We start from the raw sequence: 17,199 nt of genomic DNA on the forward strand, positions 1-17,199 counted from the left end.
TACTTTTTTTTCCAAGTCTCTTCCCCACCAGGCATGAGGGGACTGAGTGAGTGGCTGTGTGGTACTTAGCTGCCATCTGACATTTAAGTACAATACAACTTCATATAAGACTTCAATGACAAACAAACCCAATCTTCTAGTCACACACATCCTCCAGCATTCCAAACAGTCAAAAACTCATCAGGAAACTCACTGGCCACATCAGAAGCTTCAGCTTTTCCAACATGTTCAGGTACCACCCCTGACAAGTTCAGTAGCTCAGCTTCCAGAGGATCTCCGGGCACTTTTCCCCTCAGCTCTTCTATTGCTGCTAGGATTTTCTCAGTGCTATCCAGAGTAGTGGGCAAAAAAACTGGAACTGGCACCTGTGCAGACAGGGAGGCAGAGATAATTAGAAAAGAAAAAATGCCACAACAAAGCAATCAACAACAACAAAAAAATCTATACTCTACTTCTGAAAGACAGGGTTGATACAGATTAGAAACAAGTCACTCTAGCGCGAGCTAACAAAAAATGCTGACAGGTTAAAAACCCAACATGAAGGAGCTAGGAACAGAAGGGATAGCAGGAAAGGATACAGGAAAAAAAAAAAGACAAAAAGCTGGTCAAAGAAAGAACGGAAAGGTCTTTGGAACTTCAAACTTGTTTGATTGTAACCTCAGACCAACAGTTTGGACAAATCAGTATCTTGTTTTAGTGGCCTGTTTTCTCCTGCTGTTTATCCCACTCTGCCATCCATTCCCAACACAACCTTTTCAGTTTCCTTATTACAAGAACAAACCTTGCTGTTAAAGGCTTATTCAGCATATTCAGCAAAAGCAGAAGTTTCACTCAGAATTGCTCCTAAAACTCCCAGTGGCACAAGCTGTTCACACTGGAAGCAGGCAGACAGGTCCTAAAGAACAATCAGGAATCAAGTGCCGCTGTGGGATTCTAATGCTTTTTCAATAAATAGCTCTGCAGCACCCTGCAATTCTTTAGATGGACCAGGAGGAGAACAAGAAACAACACAAGGTGGTCCCACACAAGCATGTGAAGAGATGCCAATTTTAAAATGAAGCTGGAGTCTCACTTACAGGAACAGGAACCGCGGTAGGAATAGGAACATTTTGACTGTACATATTCATAGGCACCGGAACGTAGACTGGTACAGGAATAGGCACTGGGACATACTCTTTTTTCCACTCATCTTCTATTAAGAGAAAAAGGAAAAAGGCAAATACTGCCAGGTATTTAAATATATTTTACACCTGCCATTTAGTGAGAAAAAAAATCAGAATATTTGCAATATGTAATAGTTAAGAAAAAGTTGCACTGAGGAAATTAGTTCTAGCACAGTTCAGGAGTTACCTGTCTGACAAGATTTTGCCTGCATATGAGGTTTACAGTACGTGGCTTTTGTCATTGTCAAAGGCTTGCAAAGAACTGCCTTGTTCTTCATTTCTCTGTTAGGTGTTGGAGAAGGTGGTGGAGCTGAGCCCTGCAGACAAGCAAATAAGAGAAGGTGCTGTTGCACCACACTGATTCCAACACAAAGTTCTTGACTTAATTTATCAGCTGATAATTTTCATAAATGAGATACCGAAGAGGAAGCTCACAGAAACATAACAACACAACAACAACAGCAGCACCAACCACTATTCTAAAATTGCAAGCTATTCCTAATACTGAGCTGCCACTGCCAGGATCATAAGAGAAGGGCTAGCACTTCTGGCTCATTTCCCTTTTTTTTTTTTTTAATTGAAGGTACCCTAAACACTTTTTTCAATGTGCTTAAGTGAAAGAGCCATTTAAGCAATTTTATAACATGAAAAGTAATTTTAGCTGTAAAAAGAGTTAATTATGAGCAGCATGAACAAACTTTAGGCTCAAGATCTAACCTTCTTGAATTATGCCATAGTCCAAAGATGACCTTTTTTTTTTTTAAAAAAAAAAAAATTTATTTCTGAATGAAAATTCTGTGAACACTTTTTTATTACCTAAAGTATGAGCTTCGAGCTCCCCCTGCTGGCTTTGCAACTGTGACAATAAATAACCCGGGAACATCCCTGAACGTTCAGACTGCATCCTTATGGTCAAGAGGTAAAAAACCCTCTTGTTCCAGACAGGGCTTTTGTACCCTACTACCACTTTTAGAACCTGATTTGAGAAACAAACTCTCAGTTTTATTTGGTCATGTATAAGAAGACTAGCCCCATATGTCCATTTAGATAGGGAAAGAAAGCCCAGTCCTGAGAACAGCAATATGCTCCACCAGGTGCACACTCCCTAAAATATATTTAAAAAATACTGTATCACACATAGATTTGACATGATCTTTACATGACTGAATTAACATCATTAAACATAAAATACTAGAAGTTTTTAACATGACAGCTTAGCTTGTCTGATGTCTCTAGTTACCTAAGCAATTTCATGTTTCTCATAAATGTATTTATATTCATCAAAACCTTTCACTTTTTCACTTAAATCTAAGATTTACCTTTGATGCCTATTTGCATTTAAAAGGCAATTCTCTCAGACCTTCCATGCAACAAATAAATCAAAACAAAACTAAGTTTCAAACAAAAAACACTAAGCTAACAGAAAATAATATTAATAGTATTTTTGACAAGCTGAGAAAAACTGAAACAGAATGATGAAGGCTGCTGCTCCACTGATGATCCCCACCCTTCCAGACATTGATCCTGCAAAAGGCTCTGCTTCCCTACCCTGTAACAAAGTCAATCAGACCTTGAGCACCTGGAGAATTCTTCCCTTGGGAAGGACAAAATTTAAGAACTGAAGATTTATTTTCAGCTTTGTAAAGCTGAGCTACCACCTTAATATTCCAACTGGACAGTGAAATGCTCTTCCTTTTCTATACTCAATAAATACACTAATTATTCTAAACACATGAATAAGACACACAGTATGTTTATCAACTTTTAAGCAACATTTATATGCACTATAGATGTAAAACACGTGGTTGATGATTTAGTTTCCCAGAAGACATTGAAAAGGAAGTATGAATATTTGAAATTTTTATTTCACCTACAGATGTGAAAAAGACGAAAAAGCTTTAAAAATTTAGCTTAGGGTCATTCAAAGACACTGATTTTTGGTTTTTAATAGCATCCCTCTAATTCACTGGGATCTCACATTTTAAGTACATCTAATTATGGTTTGTATATATACAGAGAGAGAGAGAGACACACACAGAGTTAGATATAAGAGTGTGGTAAATATATGTACTTACTGTCATTTTTGTCCGGGGAGTTTGACAGCCCTGATCTAAAAGTACAAGGAAATATTTTTAGAATTTTTTTCCCTTTTTCAAAATCAAAGCAAATTTCAGTAAGCAACTCAAGGTAACACCTGTCACCAATATAACATTAAATCAAGAGAACTCATTAGAACCATATTGCAGCTGAGAACTGCACACAAGACTTTTCCTTCATGGACATCTCCCTACTGATCTCCCTCAACACTCCAGTATTGAGCATTACACAAAGGCAAATGATAAATCAATGCTCTAGTCAGATGTGAATACAGCCTCTTTCAGAAAAGTAAACACCAAAACATTCAAGTATGAAAATGGCTATACAAAGTAGCTGAGCTGGTATAATTGCATTAATTTAAAAGCTGGTTTATTTGAACTTTGCCTGACTTCCCATTTAAACCACACAAACATGTATCCAGTGCCCATGAGCAAATTTACACAGTACCTACTGCCAACAGAAAGGAAAAAAAAAGCAATGTATTCCTCCTATCTAGACACTTTCATTGTATTTTCATTTCCATTTCACTTATTTTCCTTTCATTCCATTTAATTAATTTCTTTTTTTTCATTCCTAGTGCATCTGTTCTCTGTGACCAAAAGGCATTTTGAGAAATGTTTCCACAGAGTAAACAGAGTAAATAATGACAAACTGGAGCACAACAAAAGAGGAAAACATTTTCTCTTCCCATGATGATACAGCACTAAAATTACACTTAACCCAGAACAGCTCAATGATAACAGCTGAAAACAGCTCTGATGATAACATAGAAAAGGATAACACCTAATGCAATTTATTACAACAAATAGATAATTCATGCAGCTTTCAATTTTTCATTGAAAGGAAGCTTCTGGCTTAGCACCTGTGTAGCCCTGAAGCAGCACCTACCATAGTGCAGGTTCTCAGGTCCTTTCTGGGTGGCCAGATTGGGCTCGTTCTGCTGGCAGTAGAAGCGGAGCAGGCAGTGCTGATCGCAGAAATGTTTCATCTCGCCACGCCACTGCACCTTCTCTTTCAGGACTCCTTGGGACTTACAACAGTCACACCGTACAGCCTTAATGCAAAGGAAGATTTCACATTTTTAAACAGGCCTTGGGAAGAAATTATTGTTACATTTTAAAAGGCTACATTTTTAAGAGTACTGAGGATTCAGTACCACTATACAGTTAAGTCTCGCTCATGAACAACAGTTAAGCTCCCTTCCTTTTCAACTGTTTACTGGGGGTTAGCAGCCAGAATAAATCTGCTTTGCTTTAGTAATTTGTCACTATGTAAAGAAAAAAATAAAATTGCTCACTTTTAAAGAGTCATAAAAAAAATAATTTTGTGCATCAATTTTAATTAATTTCATTGAAGCATTCTGCAAAACAAAAGCAGAAAGTGTTAGGCTCCTTAATGACTCTATTGAACTGAGGACAAACACAAGCCATTTTTTCTACCTTCAAGATCTGGCAGGCTTTTTTTGTTTGTTTTAAAAAAGAATCAAAAGTTTTAAAAAGTCACCAAAAGAATAATTTCTCTATGTATGAAATCAGCATAAATGTTTTTTATATTTCCATTATTTTAGTAGTTTGGCAACAATTTTAAATTACAGTTCTATAGTTCATCCAAGTTTCTCTATGATTTATAAACAACATTTTCTCTCAAAAAAAAAGAGGATTCCCCCAAAATTTAGTTAGCATGTAACTTGGAAACTCAAACATTTAAGCAATATATCCTTCATGAACTTGCATGGTAATTTAATGAGGCATCACTAAGGCAATATTCTTCTCCAGAACAGATTCTACTGCATTTCATCTGCCACGCTATAAATTACTACCTGAACAGTGGCAGCCTCAATTTCACATCTTCCAGTAAGCAAATAATTGTTTGCACTACAGCTTGCCTCGGTATTGCTTGCAACCTCTATCCTAAAGCAGACCTTAAAAAATTCAAAACTTTAAAGATGCTCAGGAATCCAAAGTAAGTCAACCTAATAATATAGCCAGGAGAGGAAGAGGGAGTTATAATATATGCAACATAAAACATTAATACATAAAACCAACACAACATTGCAGTTATGCACGAGGCTCTGATGGCTTAAAAAAAACAAAACAAAACGAAGTCCAACTGTAGTTTTTGTGACTCCAAAAAAGTATGAACAAGCCAATTAGTTTCAATTTTAAAAATAATTAAATGTGTAGTTTCTTCTCTGTATTTGAACAGTGTAATACTATCCCCTAACAGTGTAAGAAATTAAGCTCTCAGTTGTAATTTTCAAGTATTTAAAGATGATACATAGAGAGGCTCTTTTCTAACAGTATAACCAGCTTAAATTGGGAGCAATTGAAGCTGCAGCTTCAAGATCACCTCATACTAAGCATGAGGTGGCCCTGGAAGAGCAGGTATTTCTCTTCTCTTTGCAGGTAGCAGCAGCAGTGCTTATGCACCTGTAGGGCACACAAGGTCAGAGGCCTTACAGCCCTGCATCATCCCCATCCTCCCTCAATTTTGTTATATTTGCCACTTGGACTTTCCACTGATGCTGATCCACAGTTCCTTTTTCAGATCACCTCAGTGGGACAAAAGAGCAAGTAAGCTTTATTCTTAGAAGGGAGTGGGGAAGAAGATAAAATGTAGAAGTAGATAGAATGTTGCCAAAATAGTGTAGATTTAACCAGTTCAAGAAAGCTGTGAATTCACACCTTTAAGGCAGGTGCAACTTCCAAAGCCACCAAAAGACTGAAATATCAGTAGGAGAAAAGAAAAAAAAACGGTATAATTCACTCTAAATTTAAATCTCAAACCCACCTAACACTGATTAAGAATGACAGCTGACTCACGTACAGAAAAGCCCATCTATTCTGACCTGCTGCACGCTGCTTGACTATCAAAGCACCACTTTCTGCTCATTTTTCTCTCCTTCAAAGAAAGAAAAAGGGGTCAAATCTTGTCAAATCCAGAAACTACAGCCTTGCTACAGCAGGGCCTGTTGTGATAGGATAGGGAGAAATGGTTTAAAATTGGAGGGTCAGTTTAAGATTAGATATAAAAAAGGTCAACTTAGACTAGATAGAAGAAAGAAGTTTTTCAGAATGAGGGTGAAACACTGGAACATGTTGCCCAGAGAGGTTATAGATAGGTAAACTTCTAAGGTGGGATGGGACTCCAAGCAACCTGCTCTCACTGAAGAAGTCTCTGCTCATTGCAGAGGTGTTGGGACTACTCAGCCTCATAAAGGTCCCTTCCAACCAAACTATTCTGTGATTCTTTCATTCCTGCAACTGTTCTCTCCCTCTTCTGGTTTCCTTTTTCATTTAGGCTTTTGAGTAAGTATTCTACTGTCTCTCCTGGGCTTCTACTAAATTATTTAGGTTAAAAAAAATTGGTTTGCTTCTGCATGGAAATTACTATTCCTCAGGAAACCTGAGATTCTTTCAGTGACGCTTCACTTCTCATCTCTACATTTACTACACTTGAATTCTACTGTTTCTGTAATTCTGTTTACAGTCAATGTTATACACCATTCCATGCACTGAAGTTTCCTGCTAACTGTTTGCTCACCCACTTCCCTGACCATCAAATTTATTGAAAGTGAATATGAATTAAAGATTTTTGTGATATTTCATGATTTTTCCTTCCTTCCCCTTTTCATTTGTTTTCATCTAGGATAATGGCACTAAATGTTAACTGATCTCCAAAATACCTGCCTCAAGTCTGCTTATCTCTGTGTTCCAAAAAGCCCATCTCTGCTTGCTGTACTTGCACTGCATAAGTCCTTTGCCACTCCTAACTGCTTTTTGGTACATTTCTTTTCCCATTACTTCAATATGTTCAAATGGACATGGTGATTAGTATAAATCACTAATGTTTGCCCCAAATTTGGGTTAAAGAATAAAATTTACATATGTGGGGCTTTTATTTATATTTTTAATTCCTCCATCACCTGTTCCTAATGTTCTCCAATGGTGTGGACTGCTATTAACTTCACCCAATCTTAGCTGTGTATTCCAGCTTCAATTGCAGTAAATAGGAAACAAAAGCTGTTCCCAGAGAGTGAGTGAGTATAAAAGAAGATCAGCTGTTCTGAAAGAGTACTTACTGGAGGTTGAGATGTCTAACTAGAGAATGGCTGAATTCCAACAACAGAAACTCCACAAGGCTGTCTTGCTGTCTTTACCATTTTGATTAATGCTGGCTTCACTTTCAAATTTTGCCACTGCTGACAATCTTTGCTGAGCTCACCTGCCACAGTGACTTTTCCTTGCCTCAGACTGTAGTTCCCCACCTCCTACCTCCTCTTTGCTGCAGACACCTGACCCTCACTGTATAGAGAGCCATCACTGCACATGCTGAGTCTGATCAATTCTCCACTGTGGCCTCGTGTGACCTGTGAGGCTACAGGGGAGAACCAGACAGTACTTCAGCTGCAGTCCTGTCACCAATGTTTCTCAGTGTGTTTAAAGAAACAGGTTTCTGCGCTGTTCTCAGAACTGTATACTCTTTTTAAAGGTAATTTCAATGCTCTAATTATTCAAATGATTGAAACTGTCCTCAAACATCAGGCTACATTAAGATTTATACTGATGTTTCCCAGGCATTTTCAGGATTAACATCTAAACCATTGCCTGCAAGTTTACAGGAGGAGCTCTGAAAACATAAGGAGCTAACCTCAAGACACCCACAATTTCGCCTCTTGTCTCAGAGGTGCATGGGACCTAAAGAGTAGAAATTTCCTCAGAACTTGGCACCAACTGCAGCTGTTGTCCAACAAATGATCAGGACTAAAACTATTCTTTTACATTTCACTGCCTCGTATTAGGTTTAAAGGACTCTTACCTAGGTAAGTCTAATGAACTTTTAATACTTCTACGTAAGTTCTTGTGCTTCTACTATTGTTAACTTCTTTGGGCTTTCTGAGAAGAGAATTCTGGCATTCAGGGAAGTGCTCCCACAATAATTGATTATTTTAAAAGGTTACAATGTTTTCCAGATAATATTACATGAGAAAGATGTGTCCATAAAAAAACGTAGACAAAGAAGATGGAGACAAACACTTGTTTAATGAACACAATGATGGTGTTAAAACATTACTGAGTTATTACTACTTATTCTCTTCATGTACACATTCATTGAAACTCCAAAATAACACTGGACATTGCATAAATGAGACAAAGCTCATACACATGTAACTATTCTTTTAAGAAGCTAACAGACAAAACAGCTAATGAAGTACAAACTCAGAGAATGGTCCTTATCTATTCTGTCTTCCCATGTTTTGATCATTGTCTATTTTGGCTACATAAGAATACTGAGCTAACAATGCACTACCAGATCTAAGGTATCTGGAGCAACTTCCATAAAGTGGGAGAAGTTATCAGCAAGGATGTAAAGAAATAAAAAAGAGAATTTTAGCAAAAGACACAATTTCCCAGAACCTATTATATGTCTTTCCCATGTAATAAATCTCAAGCTTTTTTAACCAAAACTCAATTGCATTAAGGCTTTAAGAAGCACTTGAAAAAAATTACAATTAACAATTCTTAATTGGAATCCTAGTTACACTAGCAAGTGTAACATTCAAAAAGTAGAAGTATCTAACACATCAAAATTATCAAATATCAAAAGTTACCAGCAAATCTCTTTAAATTGCCTTTTTATGACATCAGATCTAACTTTGCTGTGACACAGTACCAACAGCATTTATTCAGACTTCATGGGCCAATTATTACCTTATCCCATGAATCAACATAATGTGAAGCCCAAGTTTTCAAGTGGTCTCAAAGCTGAATCACAGCACAAGCTTCCACAGAAGCTTAGGTACATTAAAGTAGTTTGGTATGCACCTCCAGACTATATTCTCTGCTGAATCATCAAAAGATTTCTAAAGCACACCAAAGATTTAAGTTCTCTACTAGAAGGCACTTTTTTCACAGGGATAAATTTAATCTCACACCCCATGTTTTAAGGCATATAGATAGATTAAATATGACTGTATGAAGTTAATATTTTAGTTAAGACCTTTGCAGCCAAGCTCTGTCACCCTATTTTCATGTGAGACAAAAGAAACACATTGTTGTCTTCAGAAGTTTTCTTTTAGGAATGTCAAATAAGACCCTACATACATTACTCAAAATAAAGAATTTACAGTGTGTGGCTGTAACATTTCTAGAACCAGACATTCCAAAATATCCGATATATCTTCATATTCAGTTCTTTTATGGTAGGTAGATCGTCTTGAATTACAGGACTTGTATCTAGCCCTCTAACATTTCAAGTTTTTTACTGCCTTCCAAGCTGTGTGCAGAGTTTTGGTACGGTGATGAATTTTGTACTGTCTTTTTGGCAACTGCATCCACAGTGTAGCTCTTGTTTTGAAATTATCAGTGTAGCTTTCCAGGACGTTCACACCAGAGATCAAATATTTTATCCATGGCACTAATCGCAGGTTAAACCCAGTCCAATTTCATCTTTTCCTTTCAAAAAATGTAAACAAAAAAACTCTCATTGTGAAGTCTTTGCGGGTGCTTCACAAGGCAGTTAAGCTTCCAGAGACTTAGAAATAGATGCTATCTGTTTGATTTAAACTGTTATTAGAAATCCATTTGGTCTTGCTTTTTCCTTTGGCATCCTTTCCACTGGGAAATACTGAACAATCAAAGCCTCTGCAGTTCAAACTGTGGGAGAAGGGAAAAGGCAAAAAAGGAGGCAAAAACAGGAACAAGAAAAACTCTGCTAATGTCAGTGAACTCAAGGTTTCCAGCTGCTACTAACAGCGTTTTCAACATTCTGAATACACATTAAAGAAGTTTTGACAAGAAAAATGTGGCATTAACTGAGAAAAAAGTTGGAATTGTAAAGTAACAAATATACATACTAATTTTTTTGTTTTCTGTAACTCGAGACTTCCTTGCCAAATGAATTAATAAAATCAGACGATAGAAATGCTGCTCTAAGATCTACAAAAAATGAAATTATGAACTTAATACATTTGCTTATTCTATAGCAAATGCTTTGCTGAATTAAGCCATATTTGCTGCACAGTCCTTGAGATATCCTCACATGTGCATTTTTGGTTTTTTTAATTGTGGAGCTCTCGTCAAAAATTCTGAGTTACTTGCCTTGTAGTACCAGTCCTGAAATTTTTTACAGCACTCTTCACTGCAGAAATCTCTCACTACACCATCAAGTTCCTTAGTTGCTCCCTTTTTGCACAGCTGTGAGCAGTAATTACAAGTAACACATCTCAGTCCTAACCGTCTTGCAAAGTCTTGTTTATATAGCAGCTTGCAGCCTGGAAACAGATTTTAAACATTAGGAACAAAGTAACTTTTACAGAGAGATATCACAGTTAAGAGCTAAATATTGAAAATTAAATGAATACAACAACAGCTAACAACTGGGGCTTCAGACAAATTCAGGTTGCACAGATATATATCTATACTATATTTCAAGACATTTTTTACCCAAATACCTTTCCTGCACATCTCTATGGTTTCCTGTGATACCTGCATCTTTTTCAAAACCCTATGCTGATTTTTTTCCATCAAATCCCTGAATAAACAGTCAGGAAAAAAAAATACATAATTTTCTTTTAATATAGACCCATGCAAAAGTATTGACTTGGAGTTACATTGCTCAGTTACACGTCCTCAAAATGCTAGAGATCCAGACAATGCTATCTACTAAAGAAATACCTATCTTCATGGATCAACTTAAATTTTATTACTTTATTTATATTAATACAACAAACCACTTAAAATAACTCATTAATAGTTAAGAACACTAATATGTACAAAATTACCTCAGAACTGAGGGATTTCTTAAAAAATGTAACAGTAAAGCAAGTAATGATCAGTAGTGACAGTTATGCAATGACAGGAAATTACACATGAAATTTGTGAAGAGTTTATATGCAATTAATATTTTAATTTTTTTTTCCACACTGGGGTGGGGTGGAGATGCTGGTTATTTTGGTTTTGGTTGGTTGTTTTGTGTTGGTTTGGTTTTTGGTGGGTTTTCTTTTTTGGTGGGGTGTTTTTGTTTTTTTATTTACTGTGCAGTCATACTTTCAAGGTTGCAATAATGACAGCTATATTCTTCCATAATCTGATCCTCCCTCAAGCAAATTAGAAAGACATTCTACCATATTAAATGCATTAAAAGGTGAATACTGTAGCTATTATATAGGCTATTTTCAGAATATATTGTATTTAAATGACCTCAAATCTAGTGCCTATTCAGCTGATGCCTAAATCATATACTGTATACCTCTGTAATTGTCCTAATTTTACAGGAGAGAACAGACTGAGAAGATGAAGTAACTCTCTATATTGAACACCAGAGGGACAAGATAACATTTACACAGACCTTTAACTAAGGAACTGCACCTGTTTTTATGATGTACCAAATATCACAGCAGCACCAAAGATGAGAACTCAAGTCTTCCAAGTGTCCACTCTGCTAGGATGCGTGTATATAATCTAACAGATGCAGACTTCTGTACTTCTGGTAAGTTATGAAACTCAGTATGCAAGATACATGCTGTACTTCCTCTGCCATACAGAATATAAAAATACTATAATGTATTTGGTAATTTCGATTATGTGACTTCTGCTGTTGTCTATTAGGGCAGAATTAATATGTGTGAAACTGAGATACTATTTTTAAATCACTAAAAGCACAAGAATGCAAATGGAAAATGCAGCAGACTGAATCTTCCAAAAACAAAAGGTTATTGAGAAACTTAAACTTGTAATGCAACAAGCTTTGCTAACAAATTAAATTTGCTAGTAATGGCAAAACAAGACTTTTATAGAATATTGTACAAATAAGACACTGTAGGTAATTTGGTTTAAAGTGTTTTTGTTGGGGTTGTTTTTTTGTTTGTTCTTTGGGTTTTTTCTTTTAAGTTCTTCAACAACAGAATAAAAAAATTACTAGCACAGATGGAAAGTGCCATATCCAGAAACCATCCTTAGAGTGCAAATGATTTGGACTTTTAAATACATTGCTCTGAAGGAAATAACAATCCTAAAGATAACAGTGTGTGCAAGCTATTAGTTACAAGTACCAATTAAAAGCAAAATTTCTTGCCAATATTTTCTCCTGCTGGCTGTATCTCTCATTATTGCATGGAGCATCATATTCTTTCCACTTCTTTACAATTCCAGAGATATCTTAGCACCACAGTGTATCCTCCTCTTCAGTGGTCTCTTAGAAGAGCCACTCAATGCTGCATCACACTTTCAAAACTACAGACTTAGAAACACTCTTCTACTACCAACCAGGCAACCTATGTCCATCTGCTAAACAGTTTTCAAAAAGGAATGGAAAAAATAAACATTTTTCTTGGCTGCTGAACTACAGGAAGTAAAGTTGAAGATGATGCAGCTATTTTATTTTTAAAAGTTATCAGGTAAGAAATTTTCCACTCTACAGTCAAACATCTCCCACATCTCTGTGACTCATGGAAAATTATCAGTGATCATTAAATAAGGGGAAACAAAAGTCAAAAATTCCAGCCCTTAAGACCTAAATGCCTGGAAAACATGGGTTTTTTTACAGATCACTGACTGCAGGTCTTCTTGCTGAAGGAGGCATCTACAGAAGATAAAAAACCTATTTTTGGATGTTGATGGTAGATTCTCAGAACATTGAAACTTGCTAAAGTAGAATCTTTACAAAGTCTTCCTTTTGCAACATCATGAGCAAAATTCTACAGATTTGTCTGAAACTCTTTTTTGTATTTGTAATAGGTAACTTAATCTATGGGGCCAGGGAAATACTGGTTTAGTTTCAAGATCTTGTGACTTCAAAGAAAGAGAAGCCGAAATGCCTTTCTTAGGTCCTCGGTAGTCTGCAGTCCAGTATATACGATTTTATTACAATGCTATGGTTTTGACTGAAAGAGTAAGACTGTTTGTATGGATAAAAGTATTTGACTTTGGCAAAACAGATTCCAAGCTCCAACAATTTGGTCTTCTCTTGCACAAGAGAAATTCTGAATCAACATAACAGTAATACCCATGTTGGCCTTGTAGATGTGACCATGAAGATGGCTTTGATTTACAGCACACTCTGAATGAGCAATGCAGAAAGCACTGAATGTCTGACCTTTCTAATATAAACACTAGAATCCTAAGGGGTTGTTCAGCCTAACTCCCCTGGGGACTTGGGGTTCATAAGTAAAAGCCTGCCTAAAACAGACAGCTGATAGTCCCAACATTTTGAACAAAGAGATCTGATTTTTCTCAGGTAAGTTCCTCAAGATTTCTGCTACAACACCAGACCCACAAGTTCCAGTGTGATCAGATAAAAACCTCTACTGCTTTAAAGTGCCTTGGAGAGCTCTTACTTTGAAAGAAATTATAAGCACGGGTTATCTGGCTCAAGCTACACCAGCCATTAATTACGGTCTTTATTAAAGTTCTTACACCATCTCACAAGCTGGCTGTCTCAGAAACACCACTAAGGACCATTTCAGAAGTATCTCCAACTCAAAATCTGAAGCAAACAAAAACCAAGTAGGTGAGAATCTGCGGACTTAACATAACATATCCTTAATTACACTATTAGAATTCTGGCTTCCAAGCAAAACCCAACACAAAAGCTATATCTTAACAGCCCTGAATTTTGGTCCCCCACATAAATGGCAGAGAAAGAAATGATCTGCACACATACAAGAGAAGATTGCTGACAAGAAAGCATCCAGGCAGTTCCTCAAAACCTTTACCTCAGGGAAGTTCTAGGTTAAGAGAGCTTTCTTTCTCTTGACAGATCCAACATCTCTGCCAGGTTCAGCCCAGCAGAGTTGCCCACAGCAGAAAACCCTGCTTCACTTGACTGACTGTAGACCCAGCGCAAGTAAGCTACTAAGAACGTGGTCTTAACTCTACCAGCAGCACCTACCTGAATTACAGGAAGTTCAGTACATTTCTACATCAAGTAGCTGCGTAAAAAGAAATGCTGAACCAGAAATAATCCTGAGTCCTCAACACCAGTCCCTTTTTACCACAGGGACTAACATATTTTATAAAAAGTAATTGTTCCACCCTAGAAGAATTAGGTTTTTACCTCTGAAATCCTGTTCTTACTAAACTACCTCTGTCCTTCAAGTAACACTCAAAACTTGTTTTTTTCTCATCTTGGAGTAACTTCAATTGTTACCCGCTCTAGAGAAGAGTAACAACAGTCCTTCAGCATCACAAGCTACATCTTGGAAGCTTTCTGGAGCTATATTCCTTCCAGATTTTTCTACTCCAGCTCCCTCTGTACTGATTTGAATGCAAAACCTCTTCCATACCCACACTGCTATGACCTGCTGTCTCTGGATTCATAACAAACATTATTATTTTTAGGAAAACAGATGCAATGTATCCAAATTCTGGGTCCTGCTTGGATTACTGTTAAAGTAGACCCTATCCTCTTCTGTGAGAAGAGGAGTTATGTGTACACATACCCCTTCCTTCCTGGTCTTCACCTCAGGAACCTTTTATTATAATTCAATGCAATCTTATACAACTTCAGTTTATCCTACTATTTCCTGATATTAGGTGCTATCTCCTTCCATTCTCCTCCCTCCTACTCCAATCCAGTTACTCATGTTTTGCTTATTCTTAAATCTTTTCAGGTTGATAATTCTTTCACGTTGATAAGAAACATCTTTTTAAGCGTTCTTCTTCTCGTGCTCATAATCTCAGCACATTAAATTGCATCACCCCTTATCTGCACCACTCAATGCTGTCTTTGCTCAAAGAACTATATCAAACCTCTTTAAAAAAAGATACAACAGTGGAATTAACACTGAAGAATGAAAATCTAACAAGGACCGCTGCTGTCGAACAATGCACAGGATTTCACTTGATATTCTATAACATGTTATCAATTATCTCTCCACAAAGAAAAACAAAAACTTCAAGACTCAATATGTGTACAGAAATTTTAAATTACATTACTTTAACACTATCAATGTTCTCCCTCTACAAAGGGAATGGAAGATAAACAATCTTTTCCAAAGCGTAGTTATACCTTTCCATTTCTCAGCTACAAGAATACTGGAAGAAATATCAAAACCAAGGTTAACAAATTAAAACTGTCCAGTAATATCAGAAGAGACACATCCAAGAAGCACTAACTGGAAACTACATCTACAATGAGACTCTTCCACAAGTGGAATACCACAAGAACCAATTGTCCAGCTCTTCCATGTGTTTGTCTAGGAGGTGCAGAACTTTGCTTTCTTTCAGCATAGCCGAAAGCCTTCATTTGGTGCTTCTGTGGTGAAGGAGCTTGTTAAATATCTCCTAAGGGACTTGTCAGAATTGAATATGCTGTCCCTCTTACCTTAATTCATTTCTATAAGCAAAAAATATTATTTTAGCTTTTACAGTAACAAAATTTGTTTGGGACAGTCATCTGTGGCTCAAAGATTTAAAACCAGACTACTTAATCAGATGACAAGGCCTGAACAGTCATGGCCACAACCATGGCCTCTGTGCCACCAGAGTTCCCTAAAGACAACTGCCATAGCTCACCGAGATGCCAGGAATGTCCCATTCTAACTTCTGTCCACAGCACACTAAGGATGTCAGAGTGTCTCAGGCCCAGGAATCTCTGAATACCTCCAACATTCACTTCTACTTTTCTACTAACCCAGTTTGTAGGAAAGGAATATCCTCCTGCAGTAACAACATGACTCCTGCAATTGTGAACGAGTATTTTTACAGAGCATGTATTTTGCAGTATTTAAGATGTGTTCTGCTTTTTACTGTCCCCTTTTGCCAGGATATCCCAACTCAGCACCAAACAAAGCTTTAAATGAAAGCCACAAGGAAAGTGACATTTCAGGTTAGAATTTATCTCAGGAGGGACACTGCCAGAAGAAGTGGTCATGAGCAAAACCAAACTAGGCACCGTAGCAAGATCAAATTATTTCAACATGGCAGGCCTCCATCAAGAGCTGTTGAAAGGGACATAAGAGCTCTGTGAAGCACAAATCCTAGAGTGTGTAAAAGGGTGATTTCACACTGTCTTCAAAAATTTCTGTACGCAAGCCCAAATTCCGTACATTTTATTTTCAAAAGCAGTATTGGTGCCTCTAAAAAAGATAGTTGCTAATGTAAACTATTAAAAAAGCTGTGTTTGAACAGTTTCTGTAGCTCTCACTTTAAAAATAATGAGACCAAACACCAGGAACGAAGAGATTCATACAGGGTTGATGGCGACTCCCTTTGTTTAGGGGGACACAGTAGCTCAGCACAGCAGGGACTGTGCACCAACTCTTCCTCAGCCCATCCACCACAGAAGTCCAGCAACTCTAACTAAGTCTCAGCAACACTTCATATCACACATCAGTTTTTACATAATTTTTTTCCTGTTCCTAATAACAACAGGAATTGCCATAAATATCAGGTAGTATCCTAATTGATTGTGAAACACTGGAATGTAAGCACCTCTACAAAATTTAACACACCTGTGTTCAGGCTATCTCAGTATCTGTAGTATTTTCATATAATTCTAAAAATTAATCAGCTAATCATTTAATCATATACTTTGCCAAACAATCCACTGTGCAGCACTAGTTGGGAAAATCCCACTCTAAAACCTACAATGCTTTAACTGAGTATACACCTTATCTAGAAGAAGGTACAATTAATTACCTAAACTTATTTTTCCACTTGTCAACTCTATGATATTTTAAGAGGTTATCTCTACTTAGATGAAACATCAGATGTTTTCAGAGAAAATTCTATGTCTGCATTGAGTTTCACTTGTAGAAGCCGTAATTCCCAGAAATTTACTAGCAGGCTATCAGGGTGATAGTACAGTTGCTAGTTTGACAGCTGTCTTTTATCTGTATTATCCATTTGAAAAGAATTCCCAAGTATCAGATAACTGAGCTACTCTAACAACTTAATCACCTTCTCCCTCCTAGAAGAAGACAACCACATAAGAATCA

The 17,199-nt window shown here is 36.9% G+C and overlaps 1 protein-coding gene across 7 annotated transcripts in view; it reads right to left on the reverse strand.

Moving 5' to 3' along the window:
• Positions 1-17,199, reverse strand: part of ZMYM2 (zinc finger MYM-type containing 2) — an 87,344-nt gene that overhangs the window by 15,799 nt on the left and 54,346 nt on the right. For all 7 annotated transcript variants that reach the window (XM_036404065.2, XM_036404061.2, XM_036404058.2 and 4 more), the window contains 6 exons: positions 10,361-10,533; positions 4,149-4,314; positions 3,239-3,273; positions 1,351-1,480; positions 1,077-1,192; positions 194-365 (listed from right to left, as the gene is read on the reverse strand). In XM_036404065.2, the coding sequence (XP_036259958.1) occupies positions 194-365; positions 1,077-1,192; positions 1,351-1,480; positions 3,239-3,273; positions 4,149-4,314; positions 10,361-10,533 (792 nt within the window). The remainder of the gene's footprint in view (positions 1-193; positions 366-1,076; positions 1,193-1,350; positions 1,481-3,238; positions 3,274-4,148; positions 4,315-10,360; positions 10,534-17,199) is intronic.

This window comes from Molothrus ater, chromosome 2 (assembly GCF_012460135.2).
Source record: "Molothrus ater isolate BHLD 08-10-18 breed brown headed cowbird chromosome 2, BPBGC_Mater_1.1, whole genome shotgun sequence".
NCBI lineage: Eukaryota > Metazoa > Chordata > Aves > Passeriformes > Icteridae > Molothrus > Molothrus ater.